The sequence below is a fragment of the Cynoglossus semilaevis genome, chromosome 7, assembly GCF_000523025.1.
Source record: "Cynoglossus semilaevis isolate Cse_v1.0 chromosome 7, Cse_v1.0, whole genome shotgun sequence".
Classification (NCBI taxonomy): domain Eukaryota; kingdom Metazoa; phylum Chordata; class Actinopteri; order Pleuronectiformes; family Cynoglossidae; genus Cynoglossus; species Cynoglossus semilaevis.
This window is the reverse complement of record NC_024313.1, coordinates 4,972,469-4,990,908: the sequence shown is the minus strand read 5'-3', so window position 1 is coordinate 4,990,908 and position 18,440 is coordinate 4,972,469. Positions and strand designations below refer to the sequence as shown.

The 18,440-nt window shown below is 42.0% G+C and overlaps 1 protein-coding gene and 1 long non-coding RNA gene across 2 annotated transcripts in view; one reads left to right on the top strand and one right to left on the bottom strand.

Moving 5' to 3' along the window:
• LOC103380834 (uncharacterized) overlaps nucleotides 1-18,440 on the top strand; it is an 82,359-nt gene that overhangs the window by 6,497 nt on the left and 57,422 nt on the right. The gene's annotated exons all lie outside the window — the stretch shown is intronic.
• Nucleotides 8,522-18,440, bottom strand: part of prox1a (prospero homeobox 1a) — a 31,947-nt gene continuing 22,028 nt past the window's right edge. Inside the window, exon 5 of the mRNA XM_008312944.3 lies at nucleotides 8,522-13,170. Coding sequence (XP_008311166.1) covers nucleotides 12,985-13,170 — 186 coding nt within the window. The 3' untranslated portion in view covers nucleotides 8,522-12,984. The remainder of the gene's footprint in view (nucleotides 13,171-18,440) is intronic.

Genomic DNA, 18,440 nt, shown 5'->3' with positions numbered 1-18,440 from the left:
TAGATACATGAAGTGAAAGAGCGAGAGAGAAAGAGAAAGCGGGACACAGACAGAGAGAGAGAGAGAGAGGGAGGGAGAGATAAATAAGTGAAAGTTACTCGCCAAGGCGACATTGTCTTACAGGAATCCAAATGTCAGCAACCAAATTCTGCATCTGTCCTTCCAGCAAACCCATACTTTATTCCCTCAAGGTGTCCCTCAGGCCCAGCTACACTGTTCACTTCACTTCAGCATAAATGAGCCGTTGGATTGAGAAGCACATTATTTAGCAATTCAAGTGCATGTCAACTTGAAGGAAATGCACATATAAAATGACCCCAATAAATATATATGAATAAACCAGACCTATTGATTTATCCAAGGTTTAAAGTGGTCTCCAAAGTCTTATCCTGCATAACACTGATGATGATGTGTGTGTGTGTGTGTGTGTGTGTGTGTAGAGTATGTGTGGACCTAATACCCATGCCACCTACTCCTTGGGATTATATTCCAGGTTGATTCAGCCTCATCTCTGCAGATTACGATGATAGGAACATTCTTGTATTATATTTTCTGCTTATTGTGTTAATACTGTCAGGCAGTTTCCCAGTAAAAGCTCTGCCCCAGCCCTGCTTTAAAGTAATCTTCTTCTACTTGAGCTTTTAAAATGTTTGGGGGGCAAGGGAGGGGGATTGGCTGCCTATGTAATTATGGTCTCTCATACGCTTGAGGGTAATTTTGCCCAACCGTCTTACCCACTTAGTGGCTACAATAATTTAACACAGGAATGTATGTAATTCAGTACATGTATTTGTATTTCTTCTAAGCTACTGTATTTAATTCAATTATGTTAAATTACAAGTTCTTTTTGCCTTTTATTACCCCACAAAATGCACCAGTTTGTTTGGCTTAAGACAGGTTTAAATGCAGGTTATAATAATTTAGTTTTAAAAGCAAATTGGTTTCACCTTTAAGTGAACATCTGTGGCTAAAACTAAAATATTCTTCTCTCTTTCTGGTATTTAGCACTTGCATTTCCTTTGAGTTAATCAATTATCAGACAGTGAATTTAACAATTCATCTCTTCTACAAATGCACACACACACTTCACCAATTTCTCACCAAACCCCAAATATCCAGTAGAAAATGCCATTTTTATTTTTTCCTCAAACGTAAAGGCCCTCGAGGAAACAGATTCTTCCTCTTTATCAATGCCAAATATCACTCTTGGCTCCTTCTAAGAAGGCCTCACTTTCTGACCCACATGTTAAGGAGTTCAATTTATCAGATGTGCAGACAGGGAGGTGGGGACGGGGAGGGGTAAGTGAGTATTGAAAATTGAAAGTACCCACAGGGCCGTTTTTTTTTTTTTTGTGTGCTGTTGATTTTGAAGCAGTGTTTTCACAGTAAGGAGCTCAGCAGCTAAAGAGGCTTTGGTTTGATGGAAAGATAGGCCGTATTTCTCTGCGGCCAGAAGCCTGCTCTATTAATGGGTTGGGATAATCACCTTATCAAATCACTTTCACTTATTAAATCTTATTTAATATCATAATGAGGGCCCTCCTGAGCTGCTTTGGTATAGTCAGCACCGAACATGCCGTGGCGCGCTCTCCCACTTTTGCAGGAACACCAGCGATGCTAGCTCTCTCTGTCCTTGTCTGTGGTGCTTTCACTTCCCATCTTTTCCACCCTCTTTGTTCAGTTTCTTAACTTCCAGCAGAGCATCTTGGAATTTATGTCTCACAGTGGTTGGGTATACATAATACCAGAGGGTGGAAATGCTGTATCTACAGCCTCAGTCTATTCATTTACTCTCCCTTATTTATGATGGATGATGTGCTAGATTGCATCATCATAAATCACTGCTCGCGTGGGTCACGACCTGCTTGAGGAGTGATACCACTTCCCAAGGCTTTGGTACACTGGAGTTTATGGAAACACTTCAGGTGAGGTAATATCTCTCCTGTCTCCTTCTCTATGATTTGTGATCTCTATCTGTAGTACCACAATGTACCCGCTGTTACTTCTGTGTGTGTGTGTGTGTGTGTGTGTGTATGTGCATGTGAGGAGCTTCTGGGATGGGCCTGCATCTCCTTGACTTGACCTTCAGGCTTCTACACAATGTGGCGCAGAAGAAAACAACATGCCATTGTCTTATTTATGGTCTTCCATGTGTTGCTCTGCATCTTGGTAGAACAGCCGTCGCTGCATGCTTTTTCCAAGGAAGGATAAAAAAAAATTCTCCCGCTCTCTTATGCCCAGTCTCTCTCTCTCTCTCTCTCTCTCTCTGTCTTTGTCTTGCTCTCTCTCTCTCTCTCTCTCTCGCTCTCTCTTCCATTGTGAATTATGGGTGTCTTTCAGTTCTACACCACCCTCATCCCAAAGTTGGACCCAATCCTTTGTCATCTCTGAAGGCAGGCGGGGTGGGAACAACTGGCTCAAGGTGACCAGTTTAGGCTTGAGAGGGAGGTTAGGACTGCATCTTCCCCCTGAGTGCCTCCCATTTTTGCCTTTATTGTTGGGGAGCAGCTGCTGTGTACCTGGACCTCATGAGTGGCGCCTATGTTGGGTATCTTGGCAGTCAGGCTCCGTAGGATTTGGATACCAGAGTGAATCAATTCTTAAAGATGACTGTCTACATGCCATGTCACATGTACAGGCCCAAAGTGAAGGGCTTAGGGGGCTCTGGAAATGGAATGCTCTTTGATGGAAGGGTTGGAGAATGGGGAGGGAGGGGAGGAAAGGAAAATACAGGGAGAGGAGATGGTCCTATTGTTATGCCAAGGAATGCCCTTGACTGAGATAGAGGGCTATTGTTTTTATGCCCGTGAACTCGGTTGGACTTAGAGAATTATAGATCATGGGACAGTGATGATGCTGAGCATCTTAGCATCACTGTTGTTTTCACCAGAATCATAGCTGTTGGTTCTACCGTCCTCCTTTTGCTGTTTGTCACATGTGGATAGTGTGAAGAGGATACATGTTAGGTTTTTGGTAGCTTACAGTACACATCCTGGTTTTTGTTTATTCCAGCAGCCATTCTCAACGGAGATTGACAACAGCTGAGCTGGATGCTGGTGACCTACCTTAGGCTCAAAGGCCTAATCTGCCTAATGTCCACAGAGAAACCTGAGAAAGCAAAGATCATAAAGGATGACAAAAACAGATTGGAACTTAAGCTAACCTCAGTCCCTCCCACGTTTTCACTCCTTCTTTCTTCTTGTAGCCCTCCAGATAACAATACCCTTCAGTCGCCCACCCCCTCCCTCTTTCTTTACCTTGAAACAAGCACATTTATTAATAGTCCGGAGCAGGGAGCTCCGGGCAAATGGCACGAGAAGGTTAAGAATCATGGCAGTAAGCAAACTGTGCTCAGCAACCAACAGCAGCAATGTCTTTTGTACAGAAAGTACCTCATGGTCGTCTTATGTCCATATCAATTTCATGACAAATGAAATACCACAGGCCCTGGCTAGAAACAATGGCTTGTTTAGTTGGCTGCAGGCAGAGTGGGTGGTGGTGGTGGTGGTGGTAAAGACTGGCTTTCAGCCCCTGCAGCTGTCCCGGTTGTCACTCCTTGTCTTAAGGCTCGCTCCTGGCTCAGTGCTCCATCCCACGGATCAAGGGGATGTCTGTCACTGCATGTATGTGTGTGTGTGTGTATGCGTGTGCGTGTTTTTGCCGCCCCAAGAGGTACTGTGAAGTGATTGTAGATACTTGGTAGCATCTGAAAAACAGCCCGAGACACAAAAGGCAAGTTGAACGGTGTTAAGACCCTCTCTGTGTGGAGTAGACCCCAGGCATGAGGTCATCATCATTACTTTAGACAGCCTTTGTTCCACACTCTGATTGACAGGTGGAGTGATTATCAAAGATGTTGAAGAGTGTGGGTACAGTCACGAATGTCACTAAAATACATCGAGCCGTTCTGAAGTTGGATGTTTACATTTTGAGCATTAATGGAACATGTTTTCCATTTGAAATGAGTGCAGAATTCATATTTTCTTAGCCTCAGTCTATGTTGTGAACATTCATTTTTCAACGTCTTAATGTGTAACAGTGGAACACCACAGGCACATTTTCTCTATCATATTGACTGATATTCTTTATAACAGAAAATTCCCAAATTTACTAAGTCTCAGGAAGTACACTGTGTCGTGCATTTCAACAAAATCCTTCATCTTTTTAACTATTTTGCAGGTTCACTCCACCTGACCTCAGATTATTATGAACCTTAAAGTCTGTAAATCTTTTAATCTGGGTTGATAAATTTAATACACTGCTAATATACCACAATTAAACCTGTGTGCGTGTAGGAAAGTGGAAAAAACTCACTGTCTGCTCCCTGTCCCGGTCCCTTATGTCTCAGAGATTAGCCCTTGCTCAAACAACTTCTGTTCATCTAAGTAATTAAGGCATTAGAATTATGGGATTATAAACTGCTCTCAGTTTAATCCAGCACTTGATGCTCTCAACATCTTGCCAAATGGGTCAATAGGAAATATAATGGGCCTCTGTGATTTCTGATTCTGGGATGTGGAAGAGGAAAAGGATGCCAATAACGGCTATTAAAAGAGCATGTGTGTGTGTGTGACAGAAAGAGAGAGAGAGAGAGATACACACACACACACACTGACAGACATAGAGAGGCATGAAAATAAGACTGAACGACCAGACCAGCTTTGCCCTGAGTGCCATCTGTCTTGGACCCTCTAGACCCAGTTCAGACTGGATGAAGCCAAACAACTTCAGTGTTATCTCTCCATTTCTCTGACACTCACAGTCTATTTTACCCGGAGAGAAACTTGTACTCCCACGCTGATACCCACGCCCCCCCATTTTTCATTGCTGTTATTGTGTATTTATAAAGAACCAAACACATGTTAAAATGTGTGTTTATGCAACATTCAAAAAAGAAAAAAGAGAATGAAGTGACGTTGACATACTGCGGTCAAGACGTATCAGAACAACATCAGTTCTTAATACAACAACAAAATCCCCTAATGTCATACAATCGCACCACAACACAGGGATCAATGGAAATGTTTTTAACAGCAGATGCACCAACCAGAGATCAGGGGCAGAGGTGGTATCGAACCTGAAACCTGCCACTGCCCCACTGTAGCTACAGTGGACATGTCTGTGATCAACGATATTCATGTAATCAGTGTTTCAGATAAACATCTACAAAAAAACGTTTGTCAAAAAAGAGACAAACTGTTGTTGTATACGCCCTCATATACAGATGAATAATAGTAAATCATAAAACGTTTTATTTCATTGGCGCCTTTCTATTGGCAAATAGACATAAGACACAGATCGTTGATACTCAAATAGAGACAAAACAAGTACAAACTGTACTCTACTGTGTGTGTGTGTGTGTGTGTGTTATAATAACCATGTATGATGACTTTGCCCCCAGGCCTTACAGTGCAGGGAAAACAAAATGTTAAACATATAACATCTGTTATAATTTGAATGGCATTAATCTTTTTTTTTCCGTTTTTTTTGGCTTCAACTCAAACGTCAGTTCTATCAACTTACATTTACTGTATTTTCAAGGCGTTATCTCCTTTCACCTTCTTTTGGCAGTTGAAAACAAGGATGTGCAGACAAGAATTCACAACTGCTGTCTCATCACCCATAATTTAAAGTAGTAGCCTAAGTATGTGCTTAGTATGTTTTGTCTAAGTATTTGCTATACTTTTTTTTTAAATCATAGGCTGTTAGAACTTGTTTCTGCCTGTCTGATATGCTGTGGCTACGTGTTTATTCGGGTTTGTGTTCCTATCGGGCAAGTGTTCCAAGTTGACACAGTGACAGTTCCTCGCAGAGCAACAGAGGGGCCCTGCTGTCCAACAACAGAGGCTTTGTCGCCCTGCTCCTCTTGGCTTGTTAGGGACTTCCTTCTTCTCTCGCTCTCTTTCTCTCGCTTTTGCTCTGCACTTTTTTTTAGTGAGCCCATTTTCTTGTCTGAAGTCTTAATTTGGGGCGCTGGCCAGTGGGGAGAGGGAAGAGACGCAAGGGCACCGAGGGAGGGAGCAGGGGGGAGCGGAGTGGTGATGGCTGCAGATGGACGGCCCTTTGTTCCTCCTTTCCCAGGCTCCTCTCTTGAGCCTCCGAGGCTCCAGTTGCGCTGAAGCTTTCCAGAGAGAGAGAGAGAGAGAGTGAGGTGTGTGTGCGTCTGTGTATATCTGTTTCATCATCCACTTCTATGTTGCAAATGCATGTACAGTTTTAGACATTAGACGTGTCAGTATGCAAAAATTGCAGCGCTTAAAGTAAATAGAGAGAGAGAGAGAGAAAGAGAGAGAGAGAGCAACCAAACAACTGAGAATAACTGTGGCAGGATGGGATGAGAGGGACATCAAAAAAGTTAAACAGTGTCCGTTCCACATAGTGACCACTAGGTGTCCTCCTGTTTGATACCAAACGTGGGCAACTGTGAGTTGATCCCAGGCTGTGCCAGTGTCTCTGGAGCATGCAGTGTGTTTCTCCATCCACAATAGATGAAACCCAGTATTTAATTACGAACACATGCAGGATGAATCCATCAATCTGTGCAACATGGAGATGTGGTTTTGTTGCCTTTGATTGGAACTGGAATCATTTTTCTGGAAAAGATTAATTGCATTAGCACTAATAAATTACATGCACTGTCAAGCTAATCAAGGAACCGTACAAAATACATCTTTTTTTAATTCTCAATTCACAAAATACATCTTTTTTTAATTCTCAAGCCCCAAATAAGTTTATATGATTTCATGTCGAAATATTTCTTATAATATTTTCCTTATGTTGGCCAGTTGGAGGTGGATGGCTGTAACACAAAACCATCATATAATCCCTGCCTCTGCTGAAGGAAAAAATAAATCAAATAATTCATATTATTAATATAAAAGTATAATATAAATATTATTAATATAAAAGTCAACTTTGTCGATGTTGGAAAATACAGTAATACACAAATAAATACAATAAAATAAACGAACCATAACATCCCGGAGAAATAGCTAAAGATAAGACACACAGAGTGACAGTATCAGCGAGGCTGCTGGGAGTTTGCCATATATTACATATATTATATATATAATATCATCAATATTAATCAACATGAATTAACAAGAATAAATATTAACTAACTATATTTAACTATGTTAAAGAGGTTATTTGATTTGACAATATTTGCTCAAACAAAGCAAAAATCTAAAAGTTGTCCAGAATTAGAGGTAAAAAAAACTTCAAAGATATATATATTATATATATATATAATTTAATTATTATCCAAATGAAGTAAGATCTCCCAGAAGTTATAGTTGAAAGTACAAAGGTTCTTGAGAAGTGTAAATACTAAGTGGAAAAAAGTTCTGTGACTGTGACAAGCTGCCATGACAGGAGGAGGGACTTGAACACAGAGACCTTGGGGACCGTGTCAACGTTTTCTGTGCCGGAGCAGGGACAAACGTTGGGCAAACATTGGGAAAGGCTGGCAGCCTCTGAGATAGTGGGCCGTTGATCTAAGACTGAGGAGCTGGAGTCCACTATCTCCCGTCTGATACAGCAGCCAAGGTCTTGCTGACACACAGAGCCACAGAACAAACACGGATACCTGAAGACAATGACCTTTGAACCTGCGGTGGTGAGAGGTGGGGAAAAACAGGAAGTGGTTTAAGTGACTCCAGTGGCTTTCTCTCCCAGGCCAAGAATGAATCAGGTGGAATGATTGTATGTACACGGGTCAGTGTACAGAAAAATTGTGCAGACACACACATTGTTGAGGAGTGTAGCGCACAGCTGTGGTGTGTGTGGGTGTGCGTGCATGTGTGCCCACATGAGTGTGTGTGTACACGCCCGCGTGTGTGTGTGTGGAGGAAGTGGCAGTGAGTCTTCAGATGTAGCGACAGATGGTATTTGATTACAGAGCAGACGGTCGGTGTTGTACAAAGATGCTGTCTCAGCCTAACCTAAGGAGCTGTAGCCTCCGGTGAAGGCAAGAGAGGCGAGGCAGGCGGAGGCGAGAGGGAAAAGAAACGCAGCAGAGAGTGGGGAGAAAAAAAAAGTAGAATAAAAGCAAGCAAGCAAGAAAGACACAAAAGAAGCACCTCCGAAAGTGAGCATCAAAGCAGAGTGAGTGAGAAAGGAGTCAGTTGAGAACAAAAGAAGAGAAAAAGAAACAGTGTAAGGATAAAAACAAGATGGCAAATAAAACAGAGGTCACAGTAAGAAAACCACAAAATAACAGCCAGACAACACGCAGAGTCTCTTTAACATTAAAAAAAAAAAGACTTCAAACACTCACTAAACAAAATATGTTTTATGTTTTCTTTTGAAAAATGTGAATGGAGTCTAAAGTCATTTCTGAAAGTTGCAGACGAGTGCTGCCTTTTTATAGCATTATAAAAAGTATAAAAATAAATCAAATATGACAGGGTCAGTTCAAATGACCAAACCAAATTTTTTAAATATATTTGTCATATATATAACAAATAAATGATAAATAAATATACAACAACAAATTGTGTAGGAAGAAACGACACATTTCTCTGCTTTGTTTTCATTTTTTATTTTTTTTTAATTCATTTTGCACAAGCTTGCATATATACTGCACATACATTCAGTTCATAGAGGGTAAAGGCACAAAAGGCAATTTGACTACTAGTTGTTTTTGGGCTTGGCCAAAAGTAATGGGGGGGTCAAGAAAAAAATACAAAAGCTGCTTAGAAGGTTGCTTCGGCTTTCAGCCATTTTCAGGAACAGAATCAGACTTTTTTTTTCCTTTTAATCCAAACTGTCCAGTTCCATTTAGCTGCCTAATCTCAGCACTATTTAATCATTCCTGGTCACTCCAATAAGCAAACTGGAAAACATTTCCTCTTTTTAGGTAGTTAAGGATCGTCATCATTTAGAGTGGTTCTACTTAATGAAATGCAGTACAGCCTTCCCTGTTTGGGGGGAAAATAACAAAGCAAAAGAAAATGACATCAAATAAATTAGGATAAATTAAACCAATAAATTACACAAAATAAGCCAAGACAAATTGACACCAACAGAAGAAGAAAAAAAACAGCCATATCTTTATGTATTTTACAACCTGTGTTTAATTATTGACCGTGTTTAAAACATGGCTGTTCCAGTAGGAATTACTGCACTGTGATCGAATCATACAAAAAAAAACTCAACAAAAACTGTATTTACATAAACATATTGCTAAGTTGTACAAAGGCAGTATTTATCGCTGCGAGTCCATGTCCTTGATATTTACAACAAAATGGAGGAGCAATACAATAGTAATAATAATCATAATAATTAATTAAAAAAGATTACTACGGAAAGCAGTGTGAAACAAAAAACTCTTTCAAACAGGTCAGGAAACGGATCAGAGGAAATTGTCTCTCACACACACACACATACACACACATTGCCAACGCTTAATGAGAATCATTTACATGTCAGGATGGTACTCCCATGGGTGGGGGTGGGGCCACAGTGTTGAGAATTGTGTCACTCAGTGGTTCACAGGTTCTCAGAATCTTTTTTTCCCTCTCACTCTCTCTCTCTCTCTCTCTGACACACACACGCATTGCAAAGCATACAGAAATTCCACATCGTCAAAACTTCTCCCAACTGGTTGAACTCGGTAAAAAAAATGGATATAAATCTTTTTTCATTTATTCTATGACTGTACAATGCGGTGCGTTCCGTTTTGTGACGCTCGTCTTGTGACGATGAGTTGTCTGCCTGTTTTTGGACAAAAGCTGGTCCGCTGACCACCAGAGGGACGCTCCCTGACATCTTCATTACCCGACCACTTGCCCGATGCATCGTTCTGTAGAGCAAAAATTAAGAAACGGATGCTGGTGCAACATCAAGGGCACTGCCGATGGGGAAACAGAATCCCGTTAAAGGCATGGCAAGGAAAAGAACAAAATAAAAATGTTGTTCTTTTTGTTAAATTTTTTTCTTTTTTGAAAGAGTGGTTACGGGTTTCATCCAAGAGGAAAAAAAGCATCTATTTTTCCACTCTTTTTCTTCTGTGTGACTATAGAAAAACTATACATCTCTTCTTTGTCTCATCCTGACATTATTTACAGCAGTGACAACGACAGACTCATACTTTAGGAAAAAATGAAAATTCAGTGTGTATTGTTTTTTTCGAACAGCCATTTAGCACATTACAAAAAGGTAAAATAACCATAAGGTAAACTGGTCACAAACCTGCAAATAACCTACATCTATTGCTCCGTAGACTAGCAACATGTCACGTATTCAGAATTAAACAAAGCAGTCACTAAAAATATCTTCTTAAGATTTCTTTATGAAACGATTCCTATCAGTGCCCGCTCACAGAAGTTGATCTACAGAATATAATTTTTTCGTAGAATCATATTTTTCATTTCTTAAAAAAAGTCTATTCTGTGTATGTATTTAAATAACGTCCTAATTAGCATACAATGCCATAAAAGGGAAACAGGATAGAAAACAAATTTGAATGCAATATTATGGTGTTGCTAATCTTTTGTCTTCCGTCCTTCTCTGCACATGGCTCTTCATTATCCTGAAGTAATCTTTTTAGGATCAGAAACTCTTTAACATTAGGGTGGGGTTGCAGGAAGTGCGGGGGTATGGGAGCGACAATAATCTGTGCATCAGATAAAAGTGTCCTTTCCCTTCTCCTTTTGTCTGGGCTGCTTTAGAACCCTTGGTTGGTGCTTTGAGACTCTGAGACATGAAGGGCCAAGCCCATCCTTCAGTGAGAAAAGTGTCCGGCTTGTTCTCTCAGGGCTCGGGATCTTAAGAAGAACACCGTCTAGGGAGGAGGAGGAGTGGGGGCGAGGGGGACGACATAATGAAGGGAGTTGCTCCCTGTCTTTCTCTGCCTCCTTTTGTCAGCGGCTTTGTCTCACTTAGACAAGTCAGCAGGTTAAGCAACCTGCCAACCTTTTTGATCTTTTGATCTACCTCTCACACACACACACAGACTCAGTATTGGGCCGTGTTGTCGAGTTTAGATCAATGACCAGTTCACATGCACAGGAAGTATTCAAGTCTTGTCCTTACTTCAAATTAGCTCTAACAAAACTGCAGTAACACAAAGGCCGAGGCGGTCGGTAAAAAACATAGACACGCTGTCGACAGGTGTAACTCAGCTGGAAAAGCTTTTTTTGAAAAAATGTGATTGGAATGGTGTTTAGCAACGTTGTAGGCATAGTGACTGAAGAGAATCATCATACTTTGAGTCTTAAATACTGCCAGCGTGGGATGGTGGGACGATTGAGGAGGAGGAGAGGGGAGGAGGGTTTCAGGTGCGTATCGCTCCTCACTCTGCGTCTTTGTCCTGGCTCTTTGTAGTACTGAAAGCTTCTCCATCTACCCCTGGGGTGAGTGCTTACCTTTGACCTACCATTGTTGTATTGAGAGACGAGCGAGATCACTCAAAGGCAGGTGAACGCGGAGGGAAGGAAGTAAGGAGCCGTATAAGAATGTGTGTTTGTGTGTGTATTTAAGTTCTCTTGAAGAGCAGAATTAATGAACGCCTGAGTTCTGCTTGGAATCATTTTTCTTATAATCCTGTGAAGTCGTGAGGATTGTCTAAATTCTGAGCTCCTAAATAGTGGAGACTAAAACAATGACAAAACAGTTCTTCCTCTCTCTTCTGTTTTTTCTACCTTTGTGTTGTTTACATGCCAACCGTTTCAGCAGCACCGTACGTTTCCACAGTATCATAATAAATTCAAGTATCACTTGCTAGTGAAATAACTTTATCACCAATTGTACTCATCGCCGAGGTGAGTCACGTTAAAATCACGGCCATGATATTGGGCTTTTGCAGAAGCTAACTATTGATTATATAAAACTTTATAAAAAACCCCACCATAATTTGAAATGTAGTTAAGTAGCATTTGTTTTTATGGTTTGATGGGTACAGTACTAGTGCATCGAAGCATAAAATCTGCTGTGGAAATTGCCTTTCTTTTCTCCTCCCCTTCCTCCAAATATCTGTAGTTCAAGCAGGTCTGTGGTTGAACTGTGTTCCAAAAAATTTTGTTTGCTGAACTTGTGCTTTCTTTTTGTCTTCAAAAAAACCCAAATGACTTAAATATGAAATATCAAATTTAACTTCAGAGAGGAATAAACTACAGTAGGAAATTGTAGTAAAATATTCCAGAATCTTCTACCTCATGGAATAAAATTAAGCAATAATTTATTTTTTTCTGCGGCGCCATCAAGGGACAGACAAATTGTGAAGTGCCAATTTCTTTAGCAAGCAGTGATAACAAATAATAACCATTAAACACAATAATAATAATAATATTAATAATAATAATCAAAAAAATTATACACCCAAATGACACAGTGTTCTACCTGCTGGGAACAACACACTTCAAAACATGGTAGAGCTGAGAAAAGTCCCACAGACTAGCACAGACTGGTACCATGGGTCCAGTCTTAGTCCAGGCCACAGCCTCAGTAGGTCAGAGTTCTGTTTGCAGCTGTATGTCTATGTGTGTTAGTCCAGTGTGAGACATCTTCAGTAGCGCAGTCTTTTTTTGGGGAGGGGGGGGGTCAAGAGGGCATTTAGTGTAACGACCCGGTGGACTGGAGCAACAAGGCTGAGTGTGATTGTGGTCTTTTTAAAGGAATTCAGACTATGTTCTTAATAATAGTTTCACACACACTGAGTTAGTGTTGATCATAATAAGAACAAATGCCAACAGATAAGGAATCACACCGTCCAAAAAAAAAAACACCCAAGAGGAATCAAGTCTATTCAGCTCATCAAAAATACAAACAAATAATAATCGTCAATAGTTAAGGTCAAAATATAATAACACAAAGCTAGGTCTTTCAGGAACTGCCTCAAAGGCTTCAGATAGGGAATGCTACTTCAAAACCTTTCAAAAAAAAGAAAAAAAAAATCAAATATCATGTTGAGGGAAAGTGAATACAATTCTACGAAATTGGTGAATTCATAAAAAGCAGTTGAGTGAGGAGGAGATTTTTTTTTTACTCGTGTAGGAGCTCTTGAAGACAGTTGGGGGACTTGAAAATCTCCGGAACCTCACTGTCCAGTTTACAGATGACTTTGTAAATGGCCTTCTTCCAGGACGGGTCCACGTCTTTGCCGGCCACAATGGCATTGAAGAACTCTCTCAGTGTGATTTCAGCCACCTCCAGGAAACGGTCAGGGACCTTAAAAAAGACAACAGTCGATGAGAACTTTTTGAATCTGCATCTTTACTTTTGCCCCTAACACTTACCAACCAAATAGAACCAGGCCAAACTGTTGACACCACCTCTGATGCAGAGTTATTTTTGTTTCGCTTGTATTTATTTTTCACTATATACAGTATATATATTTGATCTCTTCTCAATACTATTTTTATAATATTTTATTTTAATAGTTTCTTCCCAGTCTAAGTTTAACAAAATTGAAAACCAAAGAAACCTTAAAGGTTAAGGTAATTCTCTAAATGAGTTTTTATTACTTCTTATAAAATTATAAGTTTGTCTACAGGACATATTGTTACTGCATGACAAACAATACTCTGCTGCAAAATGGAAGGAACGGCACGTAGTCGTAATACAGATATAGTGATTGAACAATACTAAAAACTACATTACATACAACCTTATCTTTCTGGGCCTTTGACTTGTAGAACATGTCCTTGTGTTCACAGTGGATGTAAAACTATAAATCTTTCTCACTATCTACTTCCTTAAAACACAGCTGAGGTGTTGGCCTGAGAAAAGCCACTTCTTGTGAATTCTCAGGTTTCTCACATCCTCTACTTCCCTGCCTGCCACACGGCGTGCGTGACATCTTTATTAGTCTCACTGTAAATCTGTGACCGAACCGAGTTGCGAGAGGTAGCGAAGGTGCTGGCGAAAGAGGAAGTACTAAATGCTCTGGGTACGAGGAGACACGCCGTCTCTTTAGTGTCCCTGACAGCAGCACTCACCGACACCATGGAGATGATTAGTCTGGCAAAGATCTGTGACACCTTCCCCCAAGCCAACACTCCGTCATACACACACACACACACGCTCATGCAGGCGTGAGCACACACACCAGCGCACACACCTTCTTGTGCCAAGGAGATGACACATCCTGCAGTGTGACAGAGCTCTACATATTGCTTTGCTGTACACACACACAGACACACACACGCAGGCGTACACACAGGTACCCTGGCGGGTTTGGCTGAGCCTCTTTCCTCAACTCAGAGTTCCAGGGCGGCACAGCCTTCAGGGGTCACCTGCTTGGATAATGCTGACTGTCTTTCTGCCCACTTCCCTTGATGCTCACAATGAACACTCTCTCTCTCTCTCTCTCTCTCACACACACACACACACATCAGCAGTGGCCGTAGCAATTGCAGGCTGCCCAAACGCCTGACAGTGCGTACTCCACGCCACTTTCCTCTCCCAGCGTCCTGCAGATACTCATCAGTAGTGTCAGGACACAGCAAGGTTAGCGGCCATGGATATGCACAAACACACACGGACACGTGTGTGTACAAAATTAAACATGTAGGCAGCTTTTTTTTTATGTTGCACACTAACAGATGCATGGGGTAGCACCTGCCCCCTCCCCCCCACCATGGGCTGATGAATTGACGCAATATACGGTTCCCATAGGTCTGGTCTGGATCCAGTGTCCACTGCTTGGGTAAAAAAAATACGAGATGTGAATTAGGAGCTTGCCCTCTGTATGTGTGTGCGTGAGAGACAAAGAGTTGGTGAAAACAAACTAGCCCAATTCCCCAACTATTAAACCCCCCTCTGGAGGGATAAATGTGGATATAATTCACTGGCCGGACTCGTGGTGTTTGAAATAGTGGCACAATGACCCTGTTATGAGGGCAACTTTGTGTGTGTGTGTGATGTCCAGTTAGGAGTGCGAGCGCATGCGCACACTCGTCCCCAAAGACCTCCCTAACGGGCCAGTGCAGTACAGCACCCTAGCCGTTAGACGCAGGGAGTGCCGCATTACTAAGAATATTCCTGCATGGAATTTCTCCTGACGTTTTGACTATAAAAGGACAGCAAAACGCTGACTACAAGGAGAAAGCAATGTCAAGGAGAAAAGGGTATTGGTATTTCAGATCCTCTTGACTGAGAGAGTGAGAATGGGAGAGAGGGAGGGGTGGGGGAGAGAGAGAACGAGCTGTAGAAGGAGGGGCTGAGACGAGTCTAAGGAGAGAACAGTTATTCCTGTCCCACAAGGCTTTGTTTTGTGAGTACGTGTGAGTTCTGTATGAGATCTCTCTCTGTCTCCTGACCGGCAGTCAGTCCACACTGTTTTCAGTCTTTACCTTGTCCAACTCTCTCCCCCTCCTCATCCCTCCCTCTCTCTTTCTCTCTCTCTGGGGTCAGCTGTTGGGCCTTTGTTGCAGGGGCATTGTGGGGGATTATCCAGTGGCCGTTCGTTCTGGAGGCTGTTCGGTAAATGGGGGCCAATCGCGTGGCCAACAATCCTTCATACATATTTCATTGGTCTTTTTTAACAACTTCTCAGCAGAGTCCGAAATTAAAGGACAGATGTACAAAGAGGGGAAAAAAAGGCTGGGGGAGAAGATTCAGAGTTTTTGTGCTGATGTGAGGAGTGATGCCTGAAAAAGGCAAAACAAGGCGACAGACGGTGAACATCCACACGAGTGAGATTTAGAAAACAACTTTGTTAGGTTTTGTGCCTCTTGACACTGTTATATTTATTTATTGGGGAGCTAATGTGTTAGTGTAAACTTAGTGATGCCATTCCTAGATAATGTGCCTTGTTTTGTAGGATTAGTATCTGGAAATCAACTGAACAAAAAGGAGGAAGAATTGAAAATTCACTGGCGTGATGTTACACTGTCAGAAAAAAATAAATGAAACTGATAAACTACTACACTTTTCTTCTGTAGAACTAGGTTTTTAAAACAGAATGTGATGTCAATTATATACATTGTAATCAGTTTAAGGAGGAATAAATGACAAGGTCACGCTCTATTATCAGGCTTGTTGCAGTGACAGACGCAGCTAAGCTTTTGTTCGATGGTTGAGGTGATTAGAGTGGAAACGTTCACAGTATATTTCCCAAACATCCAAACAGTGAAACAAACTGGATCACACAGACCCTGAGAACACCTGCCTCCTGTCCTGCTGCCCCGGTGGTTTGGAGTGTGGTGAGGTTGTGATTGTAGGTGAGGTACAAGGGGGGACAGAGAAAGGGGGAGAGTAAGAATTTACAGTGGATTAAAAGGAAAAAAAAACCCACTGCTTTAGTGAAAAGGGATATAAATGCTGATCTACCCCTGTGTAACACTATATGAAAGGAGGAAACAAGGAGGGGAAAAAAGGGAGGAAGAAATTAACAAAGAGGGATAAAGCCTGTCTCACACACACACACAGACACACACACACAATTCTCGCCCTAAACTTTGCGTCCCGCTGTGTGTTGGGTAAATACCAATCAAGGGGGAAGAAAGAAGGGAAGAAAAAGCGAGGCACCACTGACAGCAATGAGCCGCTTAATCACTCTCATTCACTGCCTCTCTCCTCACCCCCCACCCCCTCCCGTCCTCTCCACCTCTTTCCATCTCCCTCTCTCGTGACAGGTTGCTTTGAGACAGAAGGATAAGCTCTTTTTCACTGAGAGGGAATCGGATTTCCTGCTTTTTGATGAGATAATAAAATATGACAGAGGACAATAGGAGCCTGTGGACAGCCTGCTGGGAGCTATTCACTTTAGCAGCAGCCCCTGTCTTGAGGTTGCTGGACATTTAAAAAAAAACAACAAAACAGCCAGAAGCCCGAGCTGACAAATAACGGGTATCATTACATGTAGGGCCTGTAATGTGTGTGTGCATGGATTTCACTCAAGCATGAGAAATCAGTTCTGTCTGGGTGACTCAGGGTTGGCTGTTTGTTTGGCCAACATGCACCCCCCCCCCACCCCCCGCCCCTTGCTTTTGGGAACTGTCAGGAGATGTATTGCACCTTCTATTTGCACAGCGTTGGCCAAACAAGACAAGACCCTGGAAGATAAGGCTGTACGTAAGTGTGTGTGTGTGTGTGCGTCAGTTTCTGTCTGAGTGCCTGTGTGTCATATGAGGGGAAGTGAAAAGGTTCTAAGATGATTTTTTTTAAAAACAACCCACCAGCAGTTCAACCAATCTTTGTCTCGTCTAATGGCTGTAATTGATTTCCTACAAAATGTGTAGTTTAGTTTGGGGTAAAGAAAAATTATAAATTTGACCTTTGCTGTCATTTCACAGTGTCATATACAACATAACAAATTTGACCCTTGACAAAACTACCTGTGTATATACAGTACAGTCGCTGTGTGACTGTACTGTAGGAGATGAATTAAGACTTTCCTCTCTTTTTTTTTAACTCTCTGTACTTTTGACAGAGACGATTTACAGTCTTGAAGCGCGAGCATTATCATCTAACGTGTATCTTTTTCTTTGTGCCGCTCAAGAATGTTTTCACTTCTGCTGACAGAGGAAACCCAAGTTTAAAAACATGAGGTGAAACTGAACTGAGCCTGTGAACACTCGGTGAGTAAAGCCAGAGCTTCCCAAACCTTGAACACACACTTTCACACAGACCCCCGAGCCTTTGGTATCAGCTCAGATCAATAATCTACAAAGGCCGTGATAAGCTCTTGGCCCGCACTGTCACTTTAGCCAAACACAACCCATGTCCCCTTTCTTCCTGCACCTCACCACACTTGTCCCCTACCCTTTCTCCCACTGATAAGACTCTGCCATGAGAGAAGAGCCTGATCATTTGAAAAAAACAATCTTTATTTGTCCTCCAGTTTCCTTCATTACAAGCTCAGTTGACCTTGATTTTCTGAAGTCTCCTGCGAAGGAAGTTTAGTTACGTGCTGAGGAGACTTCTGGGACGGGAAGCCGGCCCCAAAGCTGAGCAAACAGCAGCTACGTTCATTGTGCTGATAGCCCTGAGAACACTGAGCCTTGAGGTACTGCTGTGTGTGTGCGTTTTTGTGTACACATGTGTGCAGGAGCATTTGTGTCACATGGGCTCTTCTCAAGGTGCACCTCTGCAGGGGGAGTCAAGGGCAGGACAGGGTCAAAGATGGTGATGAAGTCGCTATCCTATCTTTCTCCCTTCTACTGACAAGGAGGCTGAGGAAATCATCTGATGTCATTTCTTGACACTACTCCCCCCTCCCCTCCCGCATTTTCCTATTTCCTGTCCTTTATGTACTAACTAATTTGTAGTAAGAATTCTGAAGTATATTAATGAATCCTATAATTCTATGTGGCATACACAGGTTGAGAGAAAGTGATCTAAATGATTCGGTTGGGGGAGCGGGTCACGTGGTGCTATAAGTGGGGCCTCTGGAGGTCAGGAAGTCAGGCTGGCTCAGATTGACTCCAGAGAACAGGAGGCAGAAGAGAAAGAAAGGAGCAAGGGAGTCTGGAAGATAGGAGGAGGACATCTGG